This window comes from Notamacropus eugenii, chromosome 2 (assembly GCF_028372415.1).
Source record: "Notamacropus eugenii isolate mMacEug1 chromosome 2, mMacEug1.pri_v2, whole genome shotgun sequence".
In the NCBI taxonomy this organism is placed as follows: Eukaryota; Metazoa; Chordata; class Mammalia; order Diprotodontia; family Macropodidae; genus Notamacropus; species Notamacropus eugenii.
The window spans coordinates 110,421,635-110,444,138 of NC_092873.1; the positions used below are offsets into that span (position 1 = coordinate 110,421,635).

Genomic DNA, 22,504 nt, shown 5'->3' on the forward strand with positions numbered 1-22,504 from the left:
CACAACCCTGGGAGGTAGGTATATTATTATCCCCATTTTACAATTGAGGTTAAGTGACTTGCCCAGGATCACACAGCTAGTAATTGTCTGAGGGGGAATTTGAACTCATGTCTCTATCTGCTGTACCATAGCTGCCTCTAAGTGGCCAATCCAACCCTTACTTACAACTATTCATTTAATCCAGTTCATAGGAGATAAGAAAATCATAGTTTTCAGTCTAGGAGGGATCTTATAGGTTATCTAACCCAATCTTCATTCTTCCCCAGGCTATATAGTTGACTCTATAAACTTTCTCTACTACCACACAGAAATTTCTTCACCCTGCAAGTTCACTTGACCCCTGAAAGCCTCTCCTCTGTGGCCTCTTCCTCTGAGTGGTTGGTTCCTCCAAGAACCTCCATATTAATGTGACCCTTCATGTCTTCAATCCTCTCCAGTTTACATACTCCTGCCTCTCTCTGTACTTTCTCTACCCTTCCCCCATAAAGGTGCCTTCCTCCTCCCTCCATGTTCACTTTTCAGCTTTCTTGTATGTGTTGCCTTCCCCTAGTAGAATATGGCTGTGACTGTCTTTGTTTTTGCTTGTATTAGCTTTTCCAGTGCTTAGCACAGTGCTTAGCATATAGCAAGTGCTTAGTAAGTGTTTGTTGACTTGACCTTCCATTTTACTGATGAGGAAACCAAGGTCTAAGAGATGTTCAAGTGACTGATTCAAGTTCACAAAGGTTTTAAGAGGCAAAGTTGGGATTTGAATCCACATTCTCTTCATTCTAATCTAGTGCATTTTCCAGTGTTTCATACTTTAATTCAATTTGATGTACATTTACTAACCATTCATGTGTCTTGGTATAAACACAGTGTTTTGCCAAGTCCAGTGATTAGAAGGTCCACAACTATTTCTCACTGTAATCACTTACGTTCAGACTTCACCAGGTCTTCCAGGACCCCAATAAGCCAACAGAAGACAACTTCATTTTCCTCATTCTCCTCAATTTTCAGAAATAAGAAGGCAAGTAACTTTTCCAGGTGCTCAGAACCTATAGGAAAAAAGGTGTTGAGGTTCAGCATGGTTTCTTCTCGTCAGAGTTTAGCCAGGATAGAAGGGGGATCAGCAAAGGAGGAAGAGGAATGTTTTCAGTGCATGGAACGTTGTTGTTCAGTCATTTCAGCTGTGTTTGACTCTTTGTGATCCCATCTGGGTTTTTTTCTTTTGGCAAAGATACTGCCATTTCCTTCTCCAACTCATTTTACAGGTGAGGAAACTGAGGCAGGGTTAAATGATTTGCCTAAGGTCACACAGCTGGTAAGTATCTGAGGCTAGATTTGATGTCAAATTTTCCTGACTCTAGCCTGGGAGTTCTATCCACTGTACCACTTAGCTACCTCATGCATAGCACATAGTAGATATTTAGTAAATGCTTATCGGTTAATTGTTGCTTACCCAAATTTAAAAATCTGACAAGGACCATCTTCACCTGCTCACTTGGAATTCCAGCAGAAGAAAGACTTAACTGTGGAAACAAAGCACTCCATTGACTACAACAGGCAAGGCCAAAGAAGGGAAAGCATTGATGTCACACAGGAGAAACGGAGGAAACAATGAGTGAGAAGAGGTGACCAAGGTCAATAGGGACCAAACTATATTTTAGACTAGAGATAAAATGACATGTCTAGGAAAATGCATTCTACTGGTTGGGAGAGTGGGATGTGAGTCATATGGGATGACTCCACTTAGGAAATAACTAAGATTTCAGAATAGGGTTGAGAAAGAGAAATGAGTTCCTTGGGGGAATCATCTTATTCAAAAACATGATAGAACTTTTAATGTCAGTGTAAATAAAGAAGTATTTAATAAATGTTTGTTGAATAAATGTTCTACAGAATCAAACTATCTGAACTGAAAGAGACCATAGAGTTCAATACCCTAATTTTATAAAGAGAAGAAAACTGAGATTCAGAGAGCTTATACATCTCTATATCCATCTATCCATCCATCCATCCATCCATCCATCCATCCATCCATCCATCCATTCCTCTATTCAGCCATCTATCTATCTATCTATCTATCTATCTATCTATCTATCTATCTATCTATCATCTATCTATCTATCTATCTATCTATCTATCTATCTATCTATCTATCTATCTATCGACTTATGAGTTCATTGATATTGGAAGCCCCCAGGAAGAAATTTCTTCTGCCAAAGTAAATCAGTACCTAATTTGCAACTTTTAGTCTTAGAGAATGACCTGGGGACACTGTGAGGGTAAGTGACTTGTGTAGGGTCACATAGCCAGTATTTGTCACAGTAGGAATTTGAACTCGTCTTCCTAACATTGAGACCAACTTTCTATCTGTCTCCACCCTCTCTCTCTCTCCTTTCTTTCTCTCTGTCCCTTTCTCTCTTTTTTCTCTCTGTCTCTGTCTCTCCCTCTCTGTATCACTCCATGTCTATCTGTCTCTCTCACTCATCTCTGTGTCTCTCTTTCTCTGTCTCTTTCAAATATGTATGTATACGTATGTATACAATGTATACATTATACCTATCCATGCATATATATGTGAATATGTACCATGTATGTAGGTGTATATAATATACTTATATACACATACACGTTTGTGTATGTATGTATATTTTAATCCTGATCTGTTACTTTTTTTTTGTACAGAACTCCTGGTATGCAAGTGTCCTCCACCAATGTGGGGGCATCAATTTCTCTGTACCTTATAGTCTTAGAGATTTGGGTAGAACAATGTGTCAAACTCAAATAGAAATGGGGCCACTAAACCACACATAAAGATTCCTGTAGGACTCATATTGACTTGGAAACCACATATTAATATTATCTATGTTCTGTTATATTTCTATTTATTAAATACTAAATATACATTAAAATGTGTAGTCTGATTCTGGAATCTCTTGGTAGTAATACAGAGACATCGGCAGCATATTTGATAACTCTGTCTATTTAACCCCCTAGGGGATTCAATAGCCCTTTATTTAACCCTTACAGTGGGTCAGGTAACTTGCTTGGGGTCACACAACTGGCATATATCAGAAGCCAAACTTAATCCCAGGTCTTCCTCACTCTGAGGCCAGATCTATAGACTGTGTCACATTTGGGTATTGTAGGAGAGGTACAGGAGACATAGAATAAGATATAAAATGTTTTCAATTTTAAAATTGTATTCTTAAGGAACATGTGAATTGCACATAAGAAAATGGACTTAAATTGCCATTGAAAGTATTCAGATGATACAGAAGGAGAGACTTTTTAAGGACAAGTTGTTAAACATCAGAACAAAGCTAAGAGGTGTTGAAGAACTGCTTTAACTGAAAATAAGACTAGAATAACTATTTCAAACATGAGAATGGTTTACTTACAATTTTGCCTAGAACTAGAGTACTGGACTGTAAGAAATTCTAGCAACTTCTTGAGCCAAGGCACTCCATTAAAAATTCTGTCATACATTTCTAGGAGAAAAGAGTCCCAGGTAGACTTCACCAAGAAGCTGAGCTCTCCTTACCTGTGAATACAGCTCTTGGAACATGTAGGTTGGGTCTTGAAGGTCTGTTTTTACCTCCATGAAAACAAATACTATTTTTCACAAGTCCAGGCCACTCTATCCAGGGTCAAAAGGAGACAAATATAAAAATTATATGGAGTGGAAACAAGTAGTATGGTACGGATCATAACTCCCATGGTTGAGCACTTTTCTTCCCCAGTTGTTATATTTTGCTCTAATTCTGCTGTTCTGTCTATTGGGGAAGGTCTCATTCATGGGAAACAAAGGGATAAATGCTGATTCCTCAAGCAGCTTGATTTTTCCACCACTCCATGTGTAGCACATATAGTTTCTTCCCCAACATATCTATTTCTTTTAATGGCACTGTTATCCTCCCAGTTATCTAGGCTTGGAAACTCAAAAGTTATCTTTTCATTTTTCCTTCTCCCTCACTTGCACCCTTTAATCATTTGGCCAAGTCTGGTGGTTTCCACTTCTAACATACTTCTCCCACCCTTCCCCTCTTTTTCACTTCCACTCTAAATAACTTCTTTTCCCTATTCTATTATGGTACCCTCCCAACAGGTCTTCTAGTTCCCAGTCTATGTTCTTTCCAAATCAACTTTCATATAACTGCCCAGGTTCTAAATTTTTTATTGTACTGTGGTGGTCATGTCACCCTTCTACTAAAAAAATCTTATGTTACTCCCTAGTGCCCACCAAATGAAGCTTGAACTCTGAGCTTTGGCAGTCAAGGCTCTCAATGAACCAATCTACTTCATCAGACAACAGTATTAGCTTATATTCTATGTTTTCTCTCAACTGGACTATTTTCTATCCTCTGTTTTCATCTTCCCACACTCAATCTCTGTATCTTTTTTGCTCACACCAACTTCAGTGCTTAAACTGGAATCCTCACCCAACTTTGGCTATTTCTTCTTTCAGGATCCAATTCAGATGTCATTATCTTTAGCAAAATCTTCTATGGACCACCCCTCATCTCACTTTTATCTCATGATAGTAATCTATGCCTTCTCAAATTTCTTATGATATTTTCCCTGGGTTTTACCCTTTTAATGATCTCACTGTCTTATTATCATTGCTGTTGTTAGTTCTTCCTTTTAGAAAGGATGAATGACTTCATGGGATGATGTCTTGACTCTTGTGTGAATTGAATTTAAGTGAGAGAGAGTTGTACAAAATCATCAGCCTCACTCTATTTTCCTGAGTTATCCAAGTCCAGTAGCAAGACAAAAGTCAAGATGTCTGGTGATGGCCCAGGATGAAATTAGTGACTTTGGCATCTTTGATACCTGATCAAGCTCTAAGTGCTCTACAACACATGCTTCAGCTGCCTTCATGGCCATTGGAACACATTGTTCTCATCCGTCCATTTTGATGGAGGAAGTCTTCACATAAGATTAGGGTAGATATCTACCCAAAATCACTGACAGGTTTGAGGTCTGTTGGTTTTCCTCAAACTGGTTTAGCCCATATGCTGAGATGGTTTTACCTGGGGTATGGCCACTGAGCATGCTGCAACCACAGGTGAGAGGTGGGAAAAGTGCACATCAAAGGCAGATGAGCAACCCTGAACTCAGTAAATCCTTACACTGGAGGTTCTAGTCCTCCCTGAACATCTCATATAGCCTGTCTTATATTATGGTGTGGAGGCAAAGAGAAACACCCTGCATCTTCCACCTTAACATGAGTGACTTTGTTTTTGTGTCTTTTCCCTTTGTGTTCAGGTTTTCCTTCTAATCTAGCTCTTGTGCAAGGCCCACTTACAGAGATGCTCTGTTTCAAGCTCTTAAGGTTACTGCTGATTAGCAAGTCCCTGTATGCCCTCCTTAAACACAACAGCTTTTCCTTCCCAAGGCCAGCTCAAATCACTTTTTGAAATATTCTAGACATTGTAGATAATCAAGATAGAAGGGAAAAGTTACTTGGATAATGGAGCAATGCTAGTATTCAGCTGACTTTTTCAAGCCGTGACTTGTAATAAAAAGTATGATAGAAGGAATATCTACCAAAGTCTCCACAATATGGGCTGGGTTAATTCTTTTTTTAAATAGGTATTGAAATCATGCTTGGGCCTACTCAGCTCAGGGAACTATCAGGCTATTGTTGTAGTTTCCTGGTCATTAAAACAAAAAAGGCCATGAGGAGCGGTAACTGATCCCTAGACACTTGCTTAGCAGACTACTATGAGCAACACAGAAATATAGGCACTTCAGGTAATTGAGTCAAGCCTATATTTTCATTGAATGTCCTTCTGATGCTATGACTAAGTAAATCTCCTTTTATTAGTAAGATTACAAGGGTTTTATTTTGTTCCATCCTCAAACCTGAGGTACCAAACTAGCCTGAGCCAGGCTCAGACTACCTCATATAATAAAGCTTTTTTATTGACTTGTATCCAAACTCTGAGGAGTCTTGAAAAACAGACAACAAACCCTAAAGCAGTTTCTATTTTCCCCTTCTTATAATCACAGAATTTGGTTGTGATCTGTGTAGGCTGTGATATATGTAGGTTATAGACCCTTGAAATATCAAAGTATTAATATTGAATGAATGAAAAAAAGGTATTTATTAAGCACTAAAAATGTGCTAAGTACTATGATAAGCACATTTCTGGGAGACTAATGAAGCTCTTTAACCTTGTTAAGTACAAACCCAATTCCTTTTTTCCCTCTTTTACACTTCTACCTAGATCACCCATGGGGGGAGGGGAACCTGCCACCTTGAGGCCACATGTGGCCCTCAAGGTCCTCAATTGTGGCTTTTGACAGAATCCAAACTTCACAGAACAAATCCCCTTAATAAAAGGATTTGTTCTGTAAAACTTGGACTCAGTCAAAAGGCCACAACTGAGAACCTAAAGGATCATGTGTGGCCTCAAGGTCACAGGTTCCCCATCCCTGCCTTAGGGTATTTTCCTTATTTATTCCCAGACAAATGAAAGAGGAATTCGAAGTGACATTTTCACTATACACCTTCACCACAAATTCACCACCTTAAGAAATGTTATGAAGAATGATGAAAGCCCTTTAAAAGGTCTCTCTCCAACCTGATCTAATCCTCCCATGTAAAGTCCTTTGCCTCCTTTGATTCTTCCTACCCAGGAATTCTCTGATCCCATCACTATTCCTATCAACAACCTTTCAGCCTCTGCTTCCCAAGGTTATTGTGAAGAGATAATGAAATAATATTTGTAAATCTTAAAGGACCATATAAATGTATGCTATTACTTATTGTTGTTTTTATTCACTGTCTTTCCATTGCCTACATAAAATAAGCCTAAGTCTTTTTCTCTGGCACCAGTCTTTCTACAAGATCCAGACTCAATGTAATTTCCTCCATGAACCTTTTCTTGCTTTCCCCAGCAGGAAGTGATCTCCATTTGAATGCCCATATTTGTTGTGGTTAAGTTGCTTTTCAGTAACTCCTCATGACCCCATTTAGAATCTTCTTGGCAAAGATACTGGAGTGGTTTGCCATTTCCTTCTCCAGCTCATTTTACAGATGAGAAAACTGGGGCAAAATAGGGTTTAGTGACTTGCCCAAGGTTATAGAGCTAGTAAGTGTCTGAGGCTGGATTTTTCAAACTGTAGTCCGTATGAGATATGTGTATAAATCTGTATGTGTTTTCTCAACTTTAAGTTCCTGGGAGGAAAGGAGGAGTGGGGAGGCCCAGGTCTAATAACTTTTGGCTTAGCACAGATACTTACACAATTTGTTTTTTTAAAATCCTGACCTGTGATTTCATTGGGTAGCAGCTATAGCAACACACTGTAGAGAACTCCCAGTGAGGAAATTATTCCCACTTTACGCAGATTGATAAGTCACCTGGGGCAACAAGAGGTTAAATGACTTGCTCATGGTCCCACAGCAAATATGTATCTGAAGCTAAAATTAATCTTCCTGAATCCAAGAACATCCTGTAATCCCTGCTGCTACTTTTCAACCTCATAATCTTCATAAATGCTTATTGGCAGTTGAGTGAATAGGGGTAACCTAAGTCTTCAAAATAATTTCTTTTTAGAGCTAGATAAGATTAGTTAGGTACAGAGACAGCAGAATAAGAAAAACTTGGATCTCAGCAGGGAAAAAAATAGAGTTTTTAAAAAACAGAGTTTTTGGTTTGATGGATTTAGATTTGCAATGGATCCCAAAGGTGATGAGATGTTCTGATTTAGTTGCGATAAGGAGGAGAAGAACTATTGAGGAAGAAAGCTGATGGAATGGCAGAGGGAGATAAGGCAGAGAATTTTAATTTGATGGTTGGTCTAGTAGGGTGAGAAATGGGGGAAAAATGGAAATTTATCAGTGTCAGTCAATCAACCAATCAACAGGAGAATTTTAAGTGCCCACTCTGCATGCCAATGGTTATGCTAGGCATAACCATAATATCCATACCAGATACAAAGATAAACATGAAACAGTCCCCGCTTTCAAGGTGGAGGATTCATCAACATTGATGAATGAAAACCTATGACAGAGGCTGTCAGGGCCAGAAATTTTATTCTGGGTTGTGAGGAAAGGCATATCAGGGTGAGAGGAACAGACAGAACCAGGAACCAGCCAGCAAGCATAGAAAATAAAAACTCAAATTATGTAGAATGTTAAGGTTTAAAAAGTAATTTTCTCATCTTTTTTTCTAAGATAGGTGGTGTTCCTATAGTTGGAAAGAAGCTTGAGAGAATATATGGCCCAGTTGCCTACTTTCTGGCTGGTCATTAGCCCCATTATATAGATGAGGCAAATGGGTCACTTAATCAATTTCACAAAATAGTGGTGTAGTGGAAGGATGGGGATAGCTGGGAAGCAAAGGCAGGAAGGATGGCCATCGTATGCAGAATCATGGAATCTTGGAGGTGGAGGGGACCTCAGAGGTCATTTATTCCAACTTATATCTAAGTAAGAATTCCCACAGTAGCATCTCCATCAAATGTCATCAAACCTCTACTTGAAGACCTTCAGTGATACCTTCACCTTCAGTGAGCTCATTACCTCCTGAAGAAGGCCATTCCACTTGGAAATGACTAATAATTAGCAAGTTTTCATAGGCAACTCAAATTTATCTTCTGCAACTTAAGTCCTTTGCTTCTTTCTTCCCTTTGTGGTCAAGCAGAACAAGATGACCTCTTGTCCATCCTTGTTTTTTCTCCTTCCTTATTTTTTCACATTTCACATTTCCCAGGGTGGGAAATTTAGAGAATGCTGATTGCACATTCTTGTGGAAGCAGTGATGATGCTTGTTAGATTTGCTCCCTGATTCTCTTTCTCTTCCGCTGTAATGATAATTTGAATGGGAAGATCTTTCCCATCCATTAATAAGTCCATATGACCTGCCTTGGCCTCATGGAAGTCTGCATCACATGGAGCCAGTGGTGGGAGAAGTTTGCTGAACAGGTGGAGCCAGAAGGGGTGGAGCAGGAAGTGAGTCAGAGCAGTCAAAACTGGGAAAGAGAGAGCAGGTAGCAAATAGCATGAGTGGGAGACCTTGTTTGTGATTTTTTTTAAGGGAGCCTGTTTGTGATTTGTTTAAGGGAATTGGTTTGTGGGAAAGCTAGCAGAGGGAAGGCCTGGGGATGGTAGAAGTCCCTGCATTGTTATTGTGTATAGATTTCTTTGTTGATATGACTGATTCAGCTTTCTGTATTTGAATAAGTGTTTTGGTTCCATCTTCCTTGTGGAAAGTCTGTCATACTTTGCGGTTCAGAACTGTGCTGTCATATTCATAGCCACTGCAGGTGCTATGAAAATCACATTGGCACTATACCTGCCTAGGTTTGCTCCTGGCAGTAGGAGAATGCTTCTTCTCCTTGGGTGACCACATTTTTAGTCAAGTTTCTTCCTTCCCACGTCAGGTGAGACCTCCTTTTCACCCTCCCAATTTGTCCAGGGTAAAAATATGAGAGTTATGCTGCTATTCAGATAGACACATGAGAAAAGGGTAGCCTCCTGCAACAGACTCCTGTGACTATGGCTTGGCCACAGTCTATTAGATGTAAACTTCTTGAGGGCAAATCTGTCCATCTTTTAAATTTGCATCCCTGGGGCTTAGCATAATAAGTGCTATATGCCATAGCTGTGTTTGTCCTTTCGTTTTTGGAAGACAAATGCTATCTCATTCCTAGGTTAAAGGTTGTTTTAGAAATCCCCAGGCTACATTGGCTTTATTTGTGCAGTTAAAAAAAATTAATGTGGTTGGAATTATTCATTTTACAATGTTCTCTATCTCTTGTTTATTCATAAATTGTTCACCTGTCCATAAGTTTGACAAGTAATACATTCCATGTTCTTCAAATTTTCTTGTAATATTTCCCTTTATATCTAGGTCATAGTTCCATTTTGACCTTATCTTGATAAACGATGTAAGATGGTGGTCTATTTCCAATTTCTGTCAGATTGCTTTACAGCTTTTCTAAGATTTTTTCCCAAATAATGAATTCTTATGCCCAAAATTTAAGTCTTTATACTTGTCAAACATGGTTACTATAGCCATTTGCTGCCTTAAAGTATACGTCTACTCTGTTCCACTTACCTACTTTTGTATTTCTTAGTCAGAAATAGTTTTGATGATTCCTTCATTATAATGTGGTTTAAGTTCTGGTTCTGCTAAACCTCCTTCCTTTCATTCTTTTTCATTAATTCCTTTGATATTCTTGACCTTTTGTTCTTCCAAATGAATTGTTATTATTTTTTCTAATTCATTAAATTTTTTTGCTAATTTAATTGGGATAGCATTGAATATATAAGTTTAGGTAATATTTTCATTTTTATTGCATTGACCCTGCCTACTCACAAACAAGCAATATTTCCCTAATTATTTAAATGTAATTTTATTTGTATAAAAAGTTTTTTATAATGTTCATTTAGTTCTTGGATTTGTTTTGTCAGGTGTACTCCCAGGTACTTTATGTTATCTAGAATTATTTTAAATGTTTTCTGATTTTTCCCACTATTAGTGCCCTTTCCCAGAACTATTTTGCGTATACTTTCAAATGTACAGGTCACTCCTGATAGAATACAGTCTCCTTGAGGGCAGGGACTATTCATTTACCTTCCATTTTCATCTTTGTATGTCTAATAGCCTAGTTCAGTGCCTTGCACATAGCACATGATAACTAGCAAATCCTTATTGATTGATTGATCAGTTCTGCCAGTGTGATCTCGGGCAAGTTAGTTAACCTCTCAGTGTTACAGTCAATTCTTGAAGAACTATAAAATGTATAACAGATGTGGATCTCCATCTATAGAGGGAGTTTTCTCACTAAATGCTCCCTATACTGATAAAAATCACACATCTGGAAAATCTATCTTTTTATCTATGTTTTCATCTATCATCTATCTATATATCCATTTATCTATATCTAATATCTACCTATTATATATTATTTGTCTATAATCTATTTATCTATTATCTATCATCTACATATCTTTCTACTCATTACCTAGTTATCTGTGTATCCATCCATCATCTATCTATCCATCCATCTATATCTATGTATCTATCTATCTAATTTTACCATATGCCCTTATTCCTTGTCTTATGTATTTGTTACCAGCCCATTCCAAGGACCATGGGAGAAGGGGTGTGGCACAAGAAAAGAATGAAAAGAACTTAGTTTAAAAAGGAAGGAAATCTTTGTAGCGGAAATCTGGTGCAAAGCTAAGATTAAGACATTGCTTTGCCATTCTGTCTTTTTAGTCTTCTAAAAGAGCTTGAGGTAGTGAAGAAGTTCAGTAGAAAAAATAGAATTTCTTCAAATGATTTGGAAAAAGAAGTAATAAGTGCTTCACGTTTATTAACTTTTTCTACCTTACAAAAACCATATGAAATATGTCCTACAGCTATTATTGCTATTCTCATTTTATGGACGAGAAAACTGACACATAGAGAAGTTAAGTGATATGTACAGGGATCATATAGCTAGTGTCAGGGACAACATGATAACTAAGGTCTTCCTGACTCCAAATACAATGCTTTATCCACTATGTCACACTCCTCAATTTTACCTACTTGAATTGTAGTACAATGTCCAGGAGGAACTAACCCATGTATAGATGTCATGTCTTGCTAATTCAACACTACTCTAGCGATAAGAGTGATAGGAATCATCATAAAACTTTAGACTAGAACAGGCTACAGAAACCCCATAGTCAGTTGGCTAGGGTGTTGGTGGAATGCTTGGGTCAGTCTCTCAAAGCTCACCTATAATGAGTGAAGTGAAAGCTTCAAGGGGTAGATCAGGAGCAGAAAATCTGCACAGGATTCTGAATGAAATCAGGACATCAAAGATGGTACAAGACAGGTGGAGTAGAGATGAAAAGTGGTTCTATCAGTGTCTATTCAAGGTTCTATTCTGGTCATTATGACCTCTTTGAGGCACCATGTCATAGAATCCATAGAATGCTAAAACTTGAAGCAACTTGAGTTGTTATACAATTCAGGTTCTTCATTTGACAGATGAATTATTTGTATCCATAAACCAACAGTATTTGCAAATCATTGGCTAGACTGGTTATGCCAAAGAGCTTCACCTATGTGACCAACATACGCACAAGAGGATGAAATCAAAACATACTTTGTGGTTGATTGATATGAATGCAAGATAGTATATCACCCAGTCTTGTATGATAGCTATAAGACTTCTCTATGATATTTCAGTTTTCCTATCTTTAGAGATGACAGAACATCTTTGAACAATGCTTATTAATTAATTCATTGATCTCAAAGTAGAGACTGAGGAATGAAAACATGAGGGCTGCAGCTGGAATCCAAAGGGTTCATGAACAGTCAATCAAAGGGCAGAAATATGGTCACTATATACCTCTGTGGTAACCAATCATGAGGATTTTCTTCAACACAATCACACTTACTGTTCACCTGTTATAGAAGAGAGAAAGTTAAGAGCTTGCAAAGCAGCAGGAGAGGATAGAATAGGGTAGTGGCTAAATAGAGCTGTAATGGATGGAAGAAATTATAGGAAGGAAAATTATAGGCAGTTAGAAAATTAATAGTCTAGGATTGATGTACCAGTAAAATATACAGGTGGAGATGGCTAGTAGTAAATTGGAACTACAAGACAAAACACAAATTCTACTTAATTTGAAGTTTGTAGTTTTATGTGTAATCACTTTATTTTAATTTTGTTGTCTATTTCAGTGTTTTTGCTTTGTAAATTTAAATAATGGTTTTTGCTTACTCTGTTTGGAATAATTTTAAAAAGTCATTTTCCAAGGAGTTGAGGTACAGACAAGTAGTGAGAAAGAAGAGGCAACAAGGGTAGAAATTTGGCAGTGAAAGAAATGAGGCAGCAGCTCAGCAAGGAAGGGTGGTAGAATGAATGGGAAAATTTTTTTTTCAAGGAGAAAAGATCTGGTACTTGAGGGAAGAAGGAAAGAAGTCACTGGGAATGGAAGAATGGTCCATCATGAAAAAGGAATGGATATTCAAAGGAAGAAGGCCCTATGGGATGAAGAAGGGGATGGGTCCAAGATCAGAGATGGAAGAGATGACCTTCAAAAGGTTGGACATGAAGGAAGGGAAAAATAGGCACAAAAAGATGAAGAGGAAGAAATATGAAAAAGTCCAAGCCTTATCACTTCTGTTTCAAAATTTAGTGGAAGGTAAAGTTATCTGCTGAGAGGGTGAGAAATTGTAAAACTGAAAAGACTTTGTGGGAAATACAGTTGCTATAGAACAAGCAATATATGGATAAGAAAATGAATGCGTAACAATGAGAGCTATCAGGCAAAATTAGGTCCCTGAATGTGCAGTGAACTAGATCATCAGACGACAGTTTCTCTAGCAGTGACCTGCAGCTTAGGGAAATAAGGAGAGAAAATATATGATTGGGTTGAGAATTCAAAACTAAAGAGCTTCATTGAAGTGGATGAACATGGATTCCAAAGTCTAATAGGGAGATAAATATCACTCTAAAACAGGAGGGTTTCTATTGGGCCAGGTAAATTGAAGGGGATCAAATGATTGAAAATTGTTGATTTTTTTTCTCTTTCAAAGGGAAAAGAACGAGTTGATTAGAAATGATAAAGTAGGAAAGAGGAGAAGAGAAGGAGGTTGTTGTCAAAGAAAGGTAACCTACTGAGACATCATGGTATAGCAGAGTGAGTAGGACATTTAGTCTGGAGACCTGGGTTCTGCAATGCTTGTTAATTAATTCACCAATCTCCAAAGCAGAGACTGAGGAATAATATCATGGAGGCTGTGGCTTGACTCTAAGTGTGTGTGATCAGTCAATCAGAGGGTGAAAATATGGTCAATATACATCTCTGTGGTAACCAGTCTTGAGGATTTTCTTCAACACAATCACATTTACAAGTCACCCATTACAGGAGAAAGTTAAGAGCTTGCAAAGCAGCAGTAGGGAATGGAGTAGAGTGGTGGACAGATAGAGCTGTAATAGATTGAAATGATTATAGACAGAGAAACCAGTTAGGGAACTCAGTCTAGGACTAAGATACTAGCTAAACATATGGTACAGAGGTCCAGCAGATCATTGGAACTATGAGACTTGACCTGGGGCTTAGGAAAAGGAGAGAAAACGTATGAATGGGTTGGAAAATCAAAAATAAAGAGCTTCATTGAAGTGGATGATGAGGGATTTCAGGAATGTAAATATCATCCTAAAAGAGAGGGTCTTTACTGGACTAGGTGAATTGAAAAAAAGATCAAATAATTGAAAATTGTTGATTTTTTCCTTTCATTCAGCCTCTGATATTCACTATATATGTCATCAGGAGTATGAATGATTATGAAAGATTCAGCAACTTGCTTTGTATATTAGTGAAATCCTCATTACTACAGGTCTTTAAGTAGAGACTAATAACTATTATTCTGAATTTTAAAAGCTAAGACCACATTGGCATTCTAGCTGTCAAGTCACACTGCTGGTGAATTTTGAGAATCAGAATCTTTTCCATGACAACTTTATAAAATATCACTATTATCTTGTGAGATTCCGTTTTTAAAGACAATTTATGAGGATAGTATACTCCTGACATATGTTTGTCTACCTTCTTTCCCAGCACTTACACTAATGAGAGTACTCCCTACCTAATGAAGCATTCCATTCTGTGATTTGACAATTCTTGACACAGAGCAATAGTGTGATATAGTCCCTGAGTATCAATATGGCCCATATTAAAATGTAATTGGGAAATATTGAACAAAATAGGTAAAAATACAACAAAATATAGATAATTTTATATTTTAAAACTAAGCCAATTTGGGGTCCACAGGGATCTTTATGTATGGTGTCAGTCTTTTTTCTTCAGTCATGTCCAACTTCTCATGATCCCATTTGGGGTTTTCTTGGCAAAGATGCTGGAGTGGTTTTTCCATTTCCTTCCCCACTTCATTGCACAGATGAAGAAACTGAGGCAAATAGGGTTAAGTGACTTGCTGAAGGTTGGATTTGAACTCAGGTCTTCCTGATGCTAGGCCTGGTAGTCTATTCACTGTACCACCTAGCAGCCTCTGGTGTGATTTAGTGGCCACTATTTCTCTTTGAATTTGAAATCGCTGGTATAGCGTATGGAGTGCCAGAAGAGATCAAAGTTTGAAACTTAGCTCTGACACTTAATAGTGTGATTCTGGTTAAGTCCCAGGACTTTATCTTCAAAATAAGAAGCTTGAAAAGTGGATATGAAAAGTCTTTGTATAAGAACAGTTAAAATTGTGCTGTGTGCATAAAGAATGACAAGGCCACATTTCCACTCTCAGATTTGAGGCATCTGCAGTTTAGATGAAAAGAACCCTAGATTAGTAGGCAAGAAACTTGGGTTTGAATTCTGATTCTGCCACTTACTGACTTCAATTCTCTTATCTGTGGGTTGGGGAATAACGTCACTGCTAGTTAGACTGGGCCCCTTCCTCTTGAGAGAGGAGGCAGGCAGAAACAGACAGGACTGCTTTTGAGTACATTACGTGTATTGTCCTTTACACAGAATGAATGCAAGCAAACCCTGTGTTTTACCTTATTTAGTCTAATCGTGGTTGATGTATTCAAAAGGGACTAGAATCTGCTTGCCTTGGATTGGTGCATTTATCAAAGACTCCAGCTCCCATTACCCTCCTGCACAGGAAACATCGCTCCCTTTAACTGATGTTTGCTATGGTCGAATAAGTCTTCATTTCTGAGCAAGGCTGGTTGCCTGGGACCATGATGGATATTGCTTTACTTCTTAGAAATGGAACCTCTATTGTGACGTTGAGCAGAGGTGAGACAGTTGGGCACATATGTCCTCAAAATATCCTTTGTCCATAAATTGGTTTTTAGCATCATTACCATTTTCTCAGTCTTTTATTGAGTCTAGCCAATCAAAAAAGTAAACAAACAAATAATAAATCAAATCCTGATTTGAACCATTTTCTGATTTCCAAGTTGCAAATGCTTACACTAAAAGTTTAGTAATTGAGAGGCAGCTAGGGAGCACAGTGAATAGAGCCCGGGCCTTGGAGTCAGGAGTATCTGAGTTCAAATCCAGCCTCAGATGTTTAACACTTACTAGCTGTGTTTAACTTAACCCCAATTGCCTTGCCTTCCCAAACAAAAAAAAAATTAATAATTGATTCTTTTTAGCCAATATGAACTGGCTCCAGTATACCCTTATTTTTATACAATCATTAAACTTCATGGTTCTATCTATTGACTTTCTCTTCCTCTACTTCCCTCCCTCCCCCCCTCTGTCTTCGACTCTCTCTGGCTTTCTCTCTTTCTATCTCTGTATCTCTGTATGTCTGTCTCTGTCTCTGTGACTCTATCTCCCTGCCTTGAAATCCTGAACTCTTCTGCAGAGGAGTCCAAATTATATTATGTTCTTCACTGAGCTGCTGTGAGGATGAAGTGGGCTAATATTTCTCAAGTGCTTTGTGAACTTTAGAATGTTAATTATTATGAACCTGATATAATTCGAAGATTGACAGTCTATGCCAACATGCCAAAGCTGGCCTCTAGTCCAATCTGGGAATGGTATTCAGGACTGTTGCCTCTGCCTGAATTCCTCACTCATGAGGGATCACTCATCACTACTTGAGAGAGATGCCAATAGATTACTCCATTGCCCCATATTCCCATCTCAGAATTGGTAAGGTAATAGCCTGGCTATCACCTCAAAGGTCCATGATTTTATAATCTAATCCAATCCCCTCAATTTACAGTAAGGAAATAGAGGTCCAGAGTGAGGAAAGTGACCTGCTGAAGGTCAGAAAACTAGTTCATGGCAGAGTTGTGCTTAGAACCCATCTCTTCTGGGCTCGCTGTAGGATTTTGATTTGTTTGTTTGTTTTGACTACGTTACTGAAAGATCTCTCCTTCTACCACCACTGTATCCCCCAATCCAAGTCCAAAAGCTCCTATCAGTCTAGGTTGCTCTGAAAATGAGCTCATATGAGAATATCAGGAGGACATAGAAAGTAAGATAAAAGACAAAAGCAGATGTTGTGTGTGATGTCCTTGAGGCAGAGAATGCTCACGCATTTCAGAATATTCTCCACCCCCACCCTACCCCCAAAGATGTAAGCAAATAAAACTAATTCTGTATATGGCTTCCTTCTGGAGACATAAAAGGCCCTGAATCAAACCCAGACCTATTTACGCAGACTGTCTATGGGAGGAACAGATGAATGAGTGTGACAGAAAAGTTTTCCGCTTGAAATTTATGCCATTCAAATGGCATCAATACAGGCAGCAGGTCTGCCAAGTGCTCAGTGATGCTAGACATTTCCGCTGCTGGCAGGGACACTCTGAACCAGGAGCAAAATGAATGTATTTTCCTGAAGCAAAGACTTATCATTCCCCATCACCTGTTTTGCTCCCCACCATCCCTGCCTCAAAGCCTTCCAAAATAACTCAGGGGAAAAATAAATCACTTTTCTAAAGCTAGGCCAAGCAATACATTTTTTTATTTTGCTCTTGGGTTAAATCATTTGGATGAAATTGCTGAAATTATCACCAAATTATTAGAAGGTTGTGCCCTTATCAAGCCCTAAAAACCTAAACAACATGACTTCTGAGAGTTAATGAGATCTGATGGATGGAACACTAGGTTTAGCATCATGAAGACTTTGATGTGACTGTGGGCAAGTCATTTAACTTCTCTTATCCTCCATTTCTCCACCTATAAAATGGGGGTGATAGCACCTACTTTGATGGATGCTGTGAGGATCAAATGGGCTCATGTATATAAAATGATTCCTCAAACTTAAGGCACAATATAAATGTTTTTAAATAATAATAATGCATTAATTCATTATTATTCGTTAATTATATTATATATAATTATATTCCTTAATTTATTATTACTATTATTACTGTTGTTTTTGTTGTTAATTGATAAGTAATGGATAGACCATCCTCTTTGATAGACCTCTCCAAAGCTTAGAATGGTTATTTCTCTGTTTCCCTACACTTCAAAACCATGCTCCTTCTGTCGTTGGCCCACCCTGGAGATTCCTTCAGCTCCTAGGGCATCTTCAACTTAGGTTAGTTTAGCACCCACTATGACCCACTCATCGTGGAAATATCCCTCCACATGACCCACCTTGCCTCTTTCTCCTATTGGTGAATTCCTCCCAGAACCTCCATTTTGTGGAGATACTGGGCTGGCCTGCTTTTATCTTCCTTCCTACCCTGTTCCAGATTTCCATTGAACTTCAAAGTTATGCACTATTCTAAGTACCTTCATTCCCTCTCCAACCCTCTTGCTTTTCAGCTCACTTTTATATATTTTCTTTCCCCATGAAGACATTAAAAATATAAATTTCTTATGGGCAAAGACAGTTTTTCTTTTTACTTGTATTTGTATCCACAGTACTTAGCACAGTACCTGGCCCACAGTAAATAAGTACTTAATAAATGCTTCTTTCCTTCCTCCTCCCTCCTCCCTTCCTTCCTTCCTTCCTTTCTTTCTTCCTTTCTTTCTTTCTCTCTTTCTTTCTTTCTTTCTTTCTTTCTTTCTTTCTTTCTTTCTTTCTTTCTTTCTTTCTTTCTTTCTTTCTTTCTTTCTTTTCCTTCCTTCCTTCCTTCCTTCCTTCCTTCCTTCCTTCCTTCCTTCCTTCCTTCCTTCCTTCCTTCCTTCCTTCCTTCCCTTATTCACTTAATCTTTAACTACAGTCAACTTTCTAAGACAGAAAGTTGCAAAGTAGTTGCTGATCAGCATTAGTACAGCAAATCTCCTTCCTGGAAGTTCTCCACACTAATGAAATCACAGATCTGGAGTTTCCCCTCCCTTGCCCCTTCCCCCTCCTCCCAACCAATATAATACAGTATATCATAGAACATTATAATTACATAATGCAGTCTATAATGTAGTCATAAAAACATTTTGATTAAAGCTGGAAGGACCCTGAGAGGTGAAGTCCAGCTCCCTCATTTTATAGATGGAGAATGGAGATCAAGAGGAGGATGACTTTCCTAGAGTCACTCAGCTCAGAGCCAGGACTAGCAGCCAGGTCTCCTAAATCCAATTCTTTCCACTGTTACTGCTGTCCATTTTTATGAGTCATGTGGAATCAATAAGCTACAGAGGTACCTTATTACCTCCAGGACCAAATATAAAATCCCTTCATCTGGCATTGAAAGCCCTTTACAACCCCTTGCTACCTTTCTGGTCCTCATACATGTCATTCTCCTCCCAAACTATAGTTTGACCTGCTTGTGGCTCCTCACACATGGAACTCCAATCTCTCACCATTATACCTTTGCATTGACTGTCTGGCATGCCTGAAATGCCCTCCCTCCTCCTCTATGTCTTTTGGGTCCCTGGTTTCAGAGGAAACAGCACGCACTTTCCAACCAAGGCATTTTATGGTCCTCCCAGAAGCTAATGCTTTCCCTCCTCAAATGTCCTTACACTGATTTTGTATTCATTTATTATACATGCAAATGTTACGCCCTCCCCCCCCTCCCCAGAATGTAAGCACATGGGCTTTTGGGCAGGGACTTTTAATTTTTTTTATATGCCAGCCTTAGTGCTGAGAACAGTGTGTCTGATCTATCGTAGGTCCCATTGCTGCAGAGTAGCACCTCATCTATACAAGAGAGTAAATTCTGTTAGGAAACCATAAGCAAGTATCTAAATAGAGGAAATACCTGGCTTTGTTCTGGTTGTGACCTGACCATGTGACCCTTCTTCACTGAAGGAATCATATCACCTAGACAAATGTTATATTATTTATAAATTATATTATATATATATTAATATATTAATATATATAATGTTATATCTATGGACTGGGTACTCTGCTAAGCCATTATAATGATACAAAAGTGGTGGAAATATAGTAAAATGGGAAGAGTTTCTAGGGTCAAAGGACCTGGATTGAAATCTTGGCTTTAGTAGTTAGTATGTATGTGACTTTGGGCAAGTCACTTTATGTTTTTTTGATCCTGAGTTTCCTCTTCTGTAAAATAAGAGGGTTGGACTGCCAGACCTTGATGGTCCCTCTTGGCTCTACGTCTACAATCTTATCTATGATAAGGCAAGTAGGACACATCTCTTCTTGAAAAGATCATAAATGTAGAAGACCTTAGGGGCTACCCAGTCTATTCTACTCCCCCATTTTACAGAGGAGAAAACTGAACTCTATGCAGGTGAAGTAACTTTACAAATTCTACATGGCAGAGCCAGAATTTAAATCCACATCCGTTGATTCCACATTCACTATGTCACCTTGCTCGTTTGTTACTTATTAGGTGGGAAAAGGCAAATCTACAGATAGATATAATGCCAGATAGTAGGATCAGTGATATCTGAGTGATACAAATACAGTGCTAGTTGGCACGGTGTGTAGGGCCTGGAGTCAGGAAGACCTGAGTTCACCTGCCTCATAAACTTACTGCCTGTGTGACCCTGGGCAAATCACTTTGCCCCTTGTTTGCTTTTGTTTCCTCCCAGAGCTGTTGTGAGAATCAAATGAAATAATAATTGTAAATTACTTAGCACAGTGTCTGTGAACACCATATGTTAGCTATTATTAATATTTTAATTAGTATTATTAAATTCTTATTACTTTTAGGGCTTGGAGGAGGGGTAGATCACATTCAAGTAAGTGGATCACATTCAAGTAAGATTTTGATCACTTGGGATGCAAAAGAAGACATTTCAATTGGAAGGAACACCAATAAGCAAAGACAAAGACTTTGGAAAATGAGGGACATGATTGGGAGCAATAGATAGTCCAATCTTGCTGGAGTAGAAAGTGCAGAGAAGGGAATGGTGGGAGCCAAGGCTAGGCAAAGAAATACTGGGGATGTATCATGAAGAATTTTGAACATTGTGATGGCTAAGTTTGGATTTCAATTAATGGGCATTGGGGAGTCATTGAAGATTCATGAGAGGGGATTAACATGACCAGAATAATGCTTCATAAAAATGAATCTGGCAGCCATGGGTGAAATTTATTGGAGAGGGAGAAAATAAATCAAGATAACTCAGGATATATGGTACTTTGAAGTTTATGAATCATTTCCCTCATAACTCTTGTCTCCTACTACTCTCATCTGTGTACTTGATACTCTAGCCAAATTGTACTACTCATGGTTCTTTAGTCATATCTCTCATTTCCTTCCCCCTTTTCCCCATGGCTTTGCTCATGATATTCCTCCCAGCTGAGAGATAGCTTAAGATGCTATTGTAACAGGCAGTGAAAGAGATAATGAACTCTTGACAGGGAATTCCTCTAAGGTATAACGCACATTTATCTAGTGCATTAGGGTATGCAGGGAGACAGAGATGGGGGACAAAAGAAACAAGAAAGAGAAAAGAAAGAAAGATGAATAAGATTTTTGAGCCTGTAGAACTCAGAGAATGGTGATGCCTTTCATGGAGAAAGGCAACTCATAAGAACAAACTGATGTGGTGGGAAAGATACGAGTTTGAAGTCTTGGTGGAACATTGGGTTGGAGCTGTCCAGCAGGAAGTGGGAAATGAGACTGGAGCTTGGGCCAATGGTCAGGGTAGGGGCTGAAGATTTGTCAGTCACTAGCATTAAGGTAATAGATAAAGCAGCAAAAGAAGATAATATGATTGTGTGTGTGAGTCTCCTCCAGCACTTTAGCCCTTAAAAGAGTCAAATAAGTAAATGTAATGGTACAATGGAAAGAGTATGGAATTTGTTGTTAGAAGACCTGGGTTCTAATTCAACCTGTCATTTGCTGTGTGGTCTTGGGCAAAGGCATTTTATCTCTCTGGGTCTCCTATTCCTCATCTAAAAATGAGAGTCAGAATAAATAGCCTCTGTGGTCCTTTTTAGCTCTAAATCTGACCTTATGCTTATGCTTCTATAGATAATTAAATGGCGTTTAGACTAGTTGAATGAAGATTCAACCAAGAGGACATGAATTTTAGACCTGACTTGGATGTGCATTAATATCATGTTCATGTATTCTTCAGTATGCCTTTGCTTGTGTAATATTTATCCCACTCCATGCCTAACCCAGTGTACTTCCTTTCTCTTCCTCTTCTTCTTCAAACAACATTCAAGATCAAGTCCCACCTCCTTCATGAAGCCTAAAGACCTCTCTAGCCCACATTTGTTTCTTGTCCCTGAATTTCTGTAGACATTTGATGTCTCTCTAATATATACATGTCTAGATGCTGTCCCATCTTGTTCTTTATTTGCTTTGTGTGTGTAACTGCATCATATTCCTACGTAATGACGCTTCTGCTCCTTATGGCCTATAAGACCTTGGACAGATCACTTTTGGACCCCAGTCTCCCACTTTAATAAGATGAGAAGTTTGGTTTACGTGATCTCTAAGGTCCCATTTTGGAACTCTAAATCTCTGTTCCAATATGCAGGGAAAGGGTGTCTTTCACATACATAGACTCTATGCTTAGCATGTCTTACCTGAAGAAGAGAAAAGGCATTTGTCTTCACTGCCTTCATCTACTGGGTCATTTTAACATCCAAATTAAAACTCAAAGACTTCAATCTCTTTTCTTACTTGTGCACATCAAAAA

The 22,504-nt window shown here is 38.5% G+C and overlaps 1 protein-coding gene across 1 annotated transcript in view; it reads right to left on the reverse strand.

Moving 5' to 3' along the window:
* Positions 1–11,855, reverse strand: part of LOC140522793 (maestro heat-like repeat-containing protein family member 1) — a 128,899-nt gene extending 117,044 nt beyond the window's left edge. Inside the window, 4 exon segments of the mRNA XM_072638051.1 lie at positions 918–1,037; positions 1,442–1,511; positions 3,530–3,625; positions 11,730–11,855. Of these exon segments, the coding sequence (XP_072494152.1) occupies positions 918–1,037; positions 1,442–1,511; positions 3,530–3,589 (250 nt within the window). The 5' untranslated portion in view covers positions 3,590–3,625; positions 11,730–11,855.
* Positions 11,856–22,504: the final 10,649 nt, after the last annotated feature.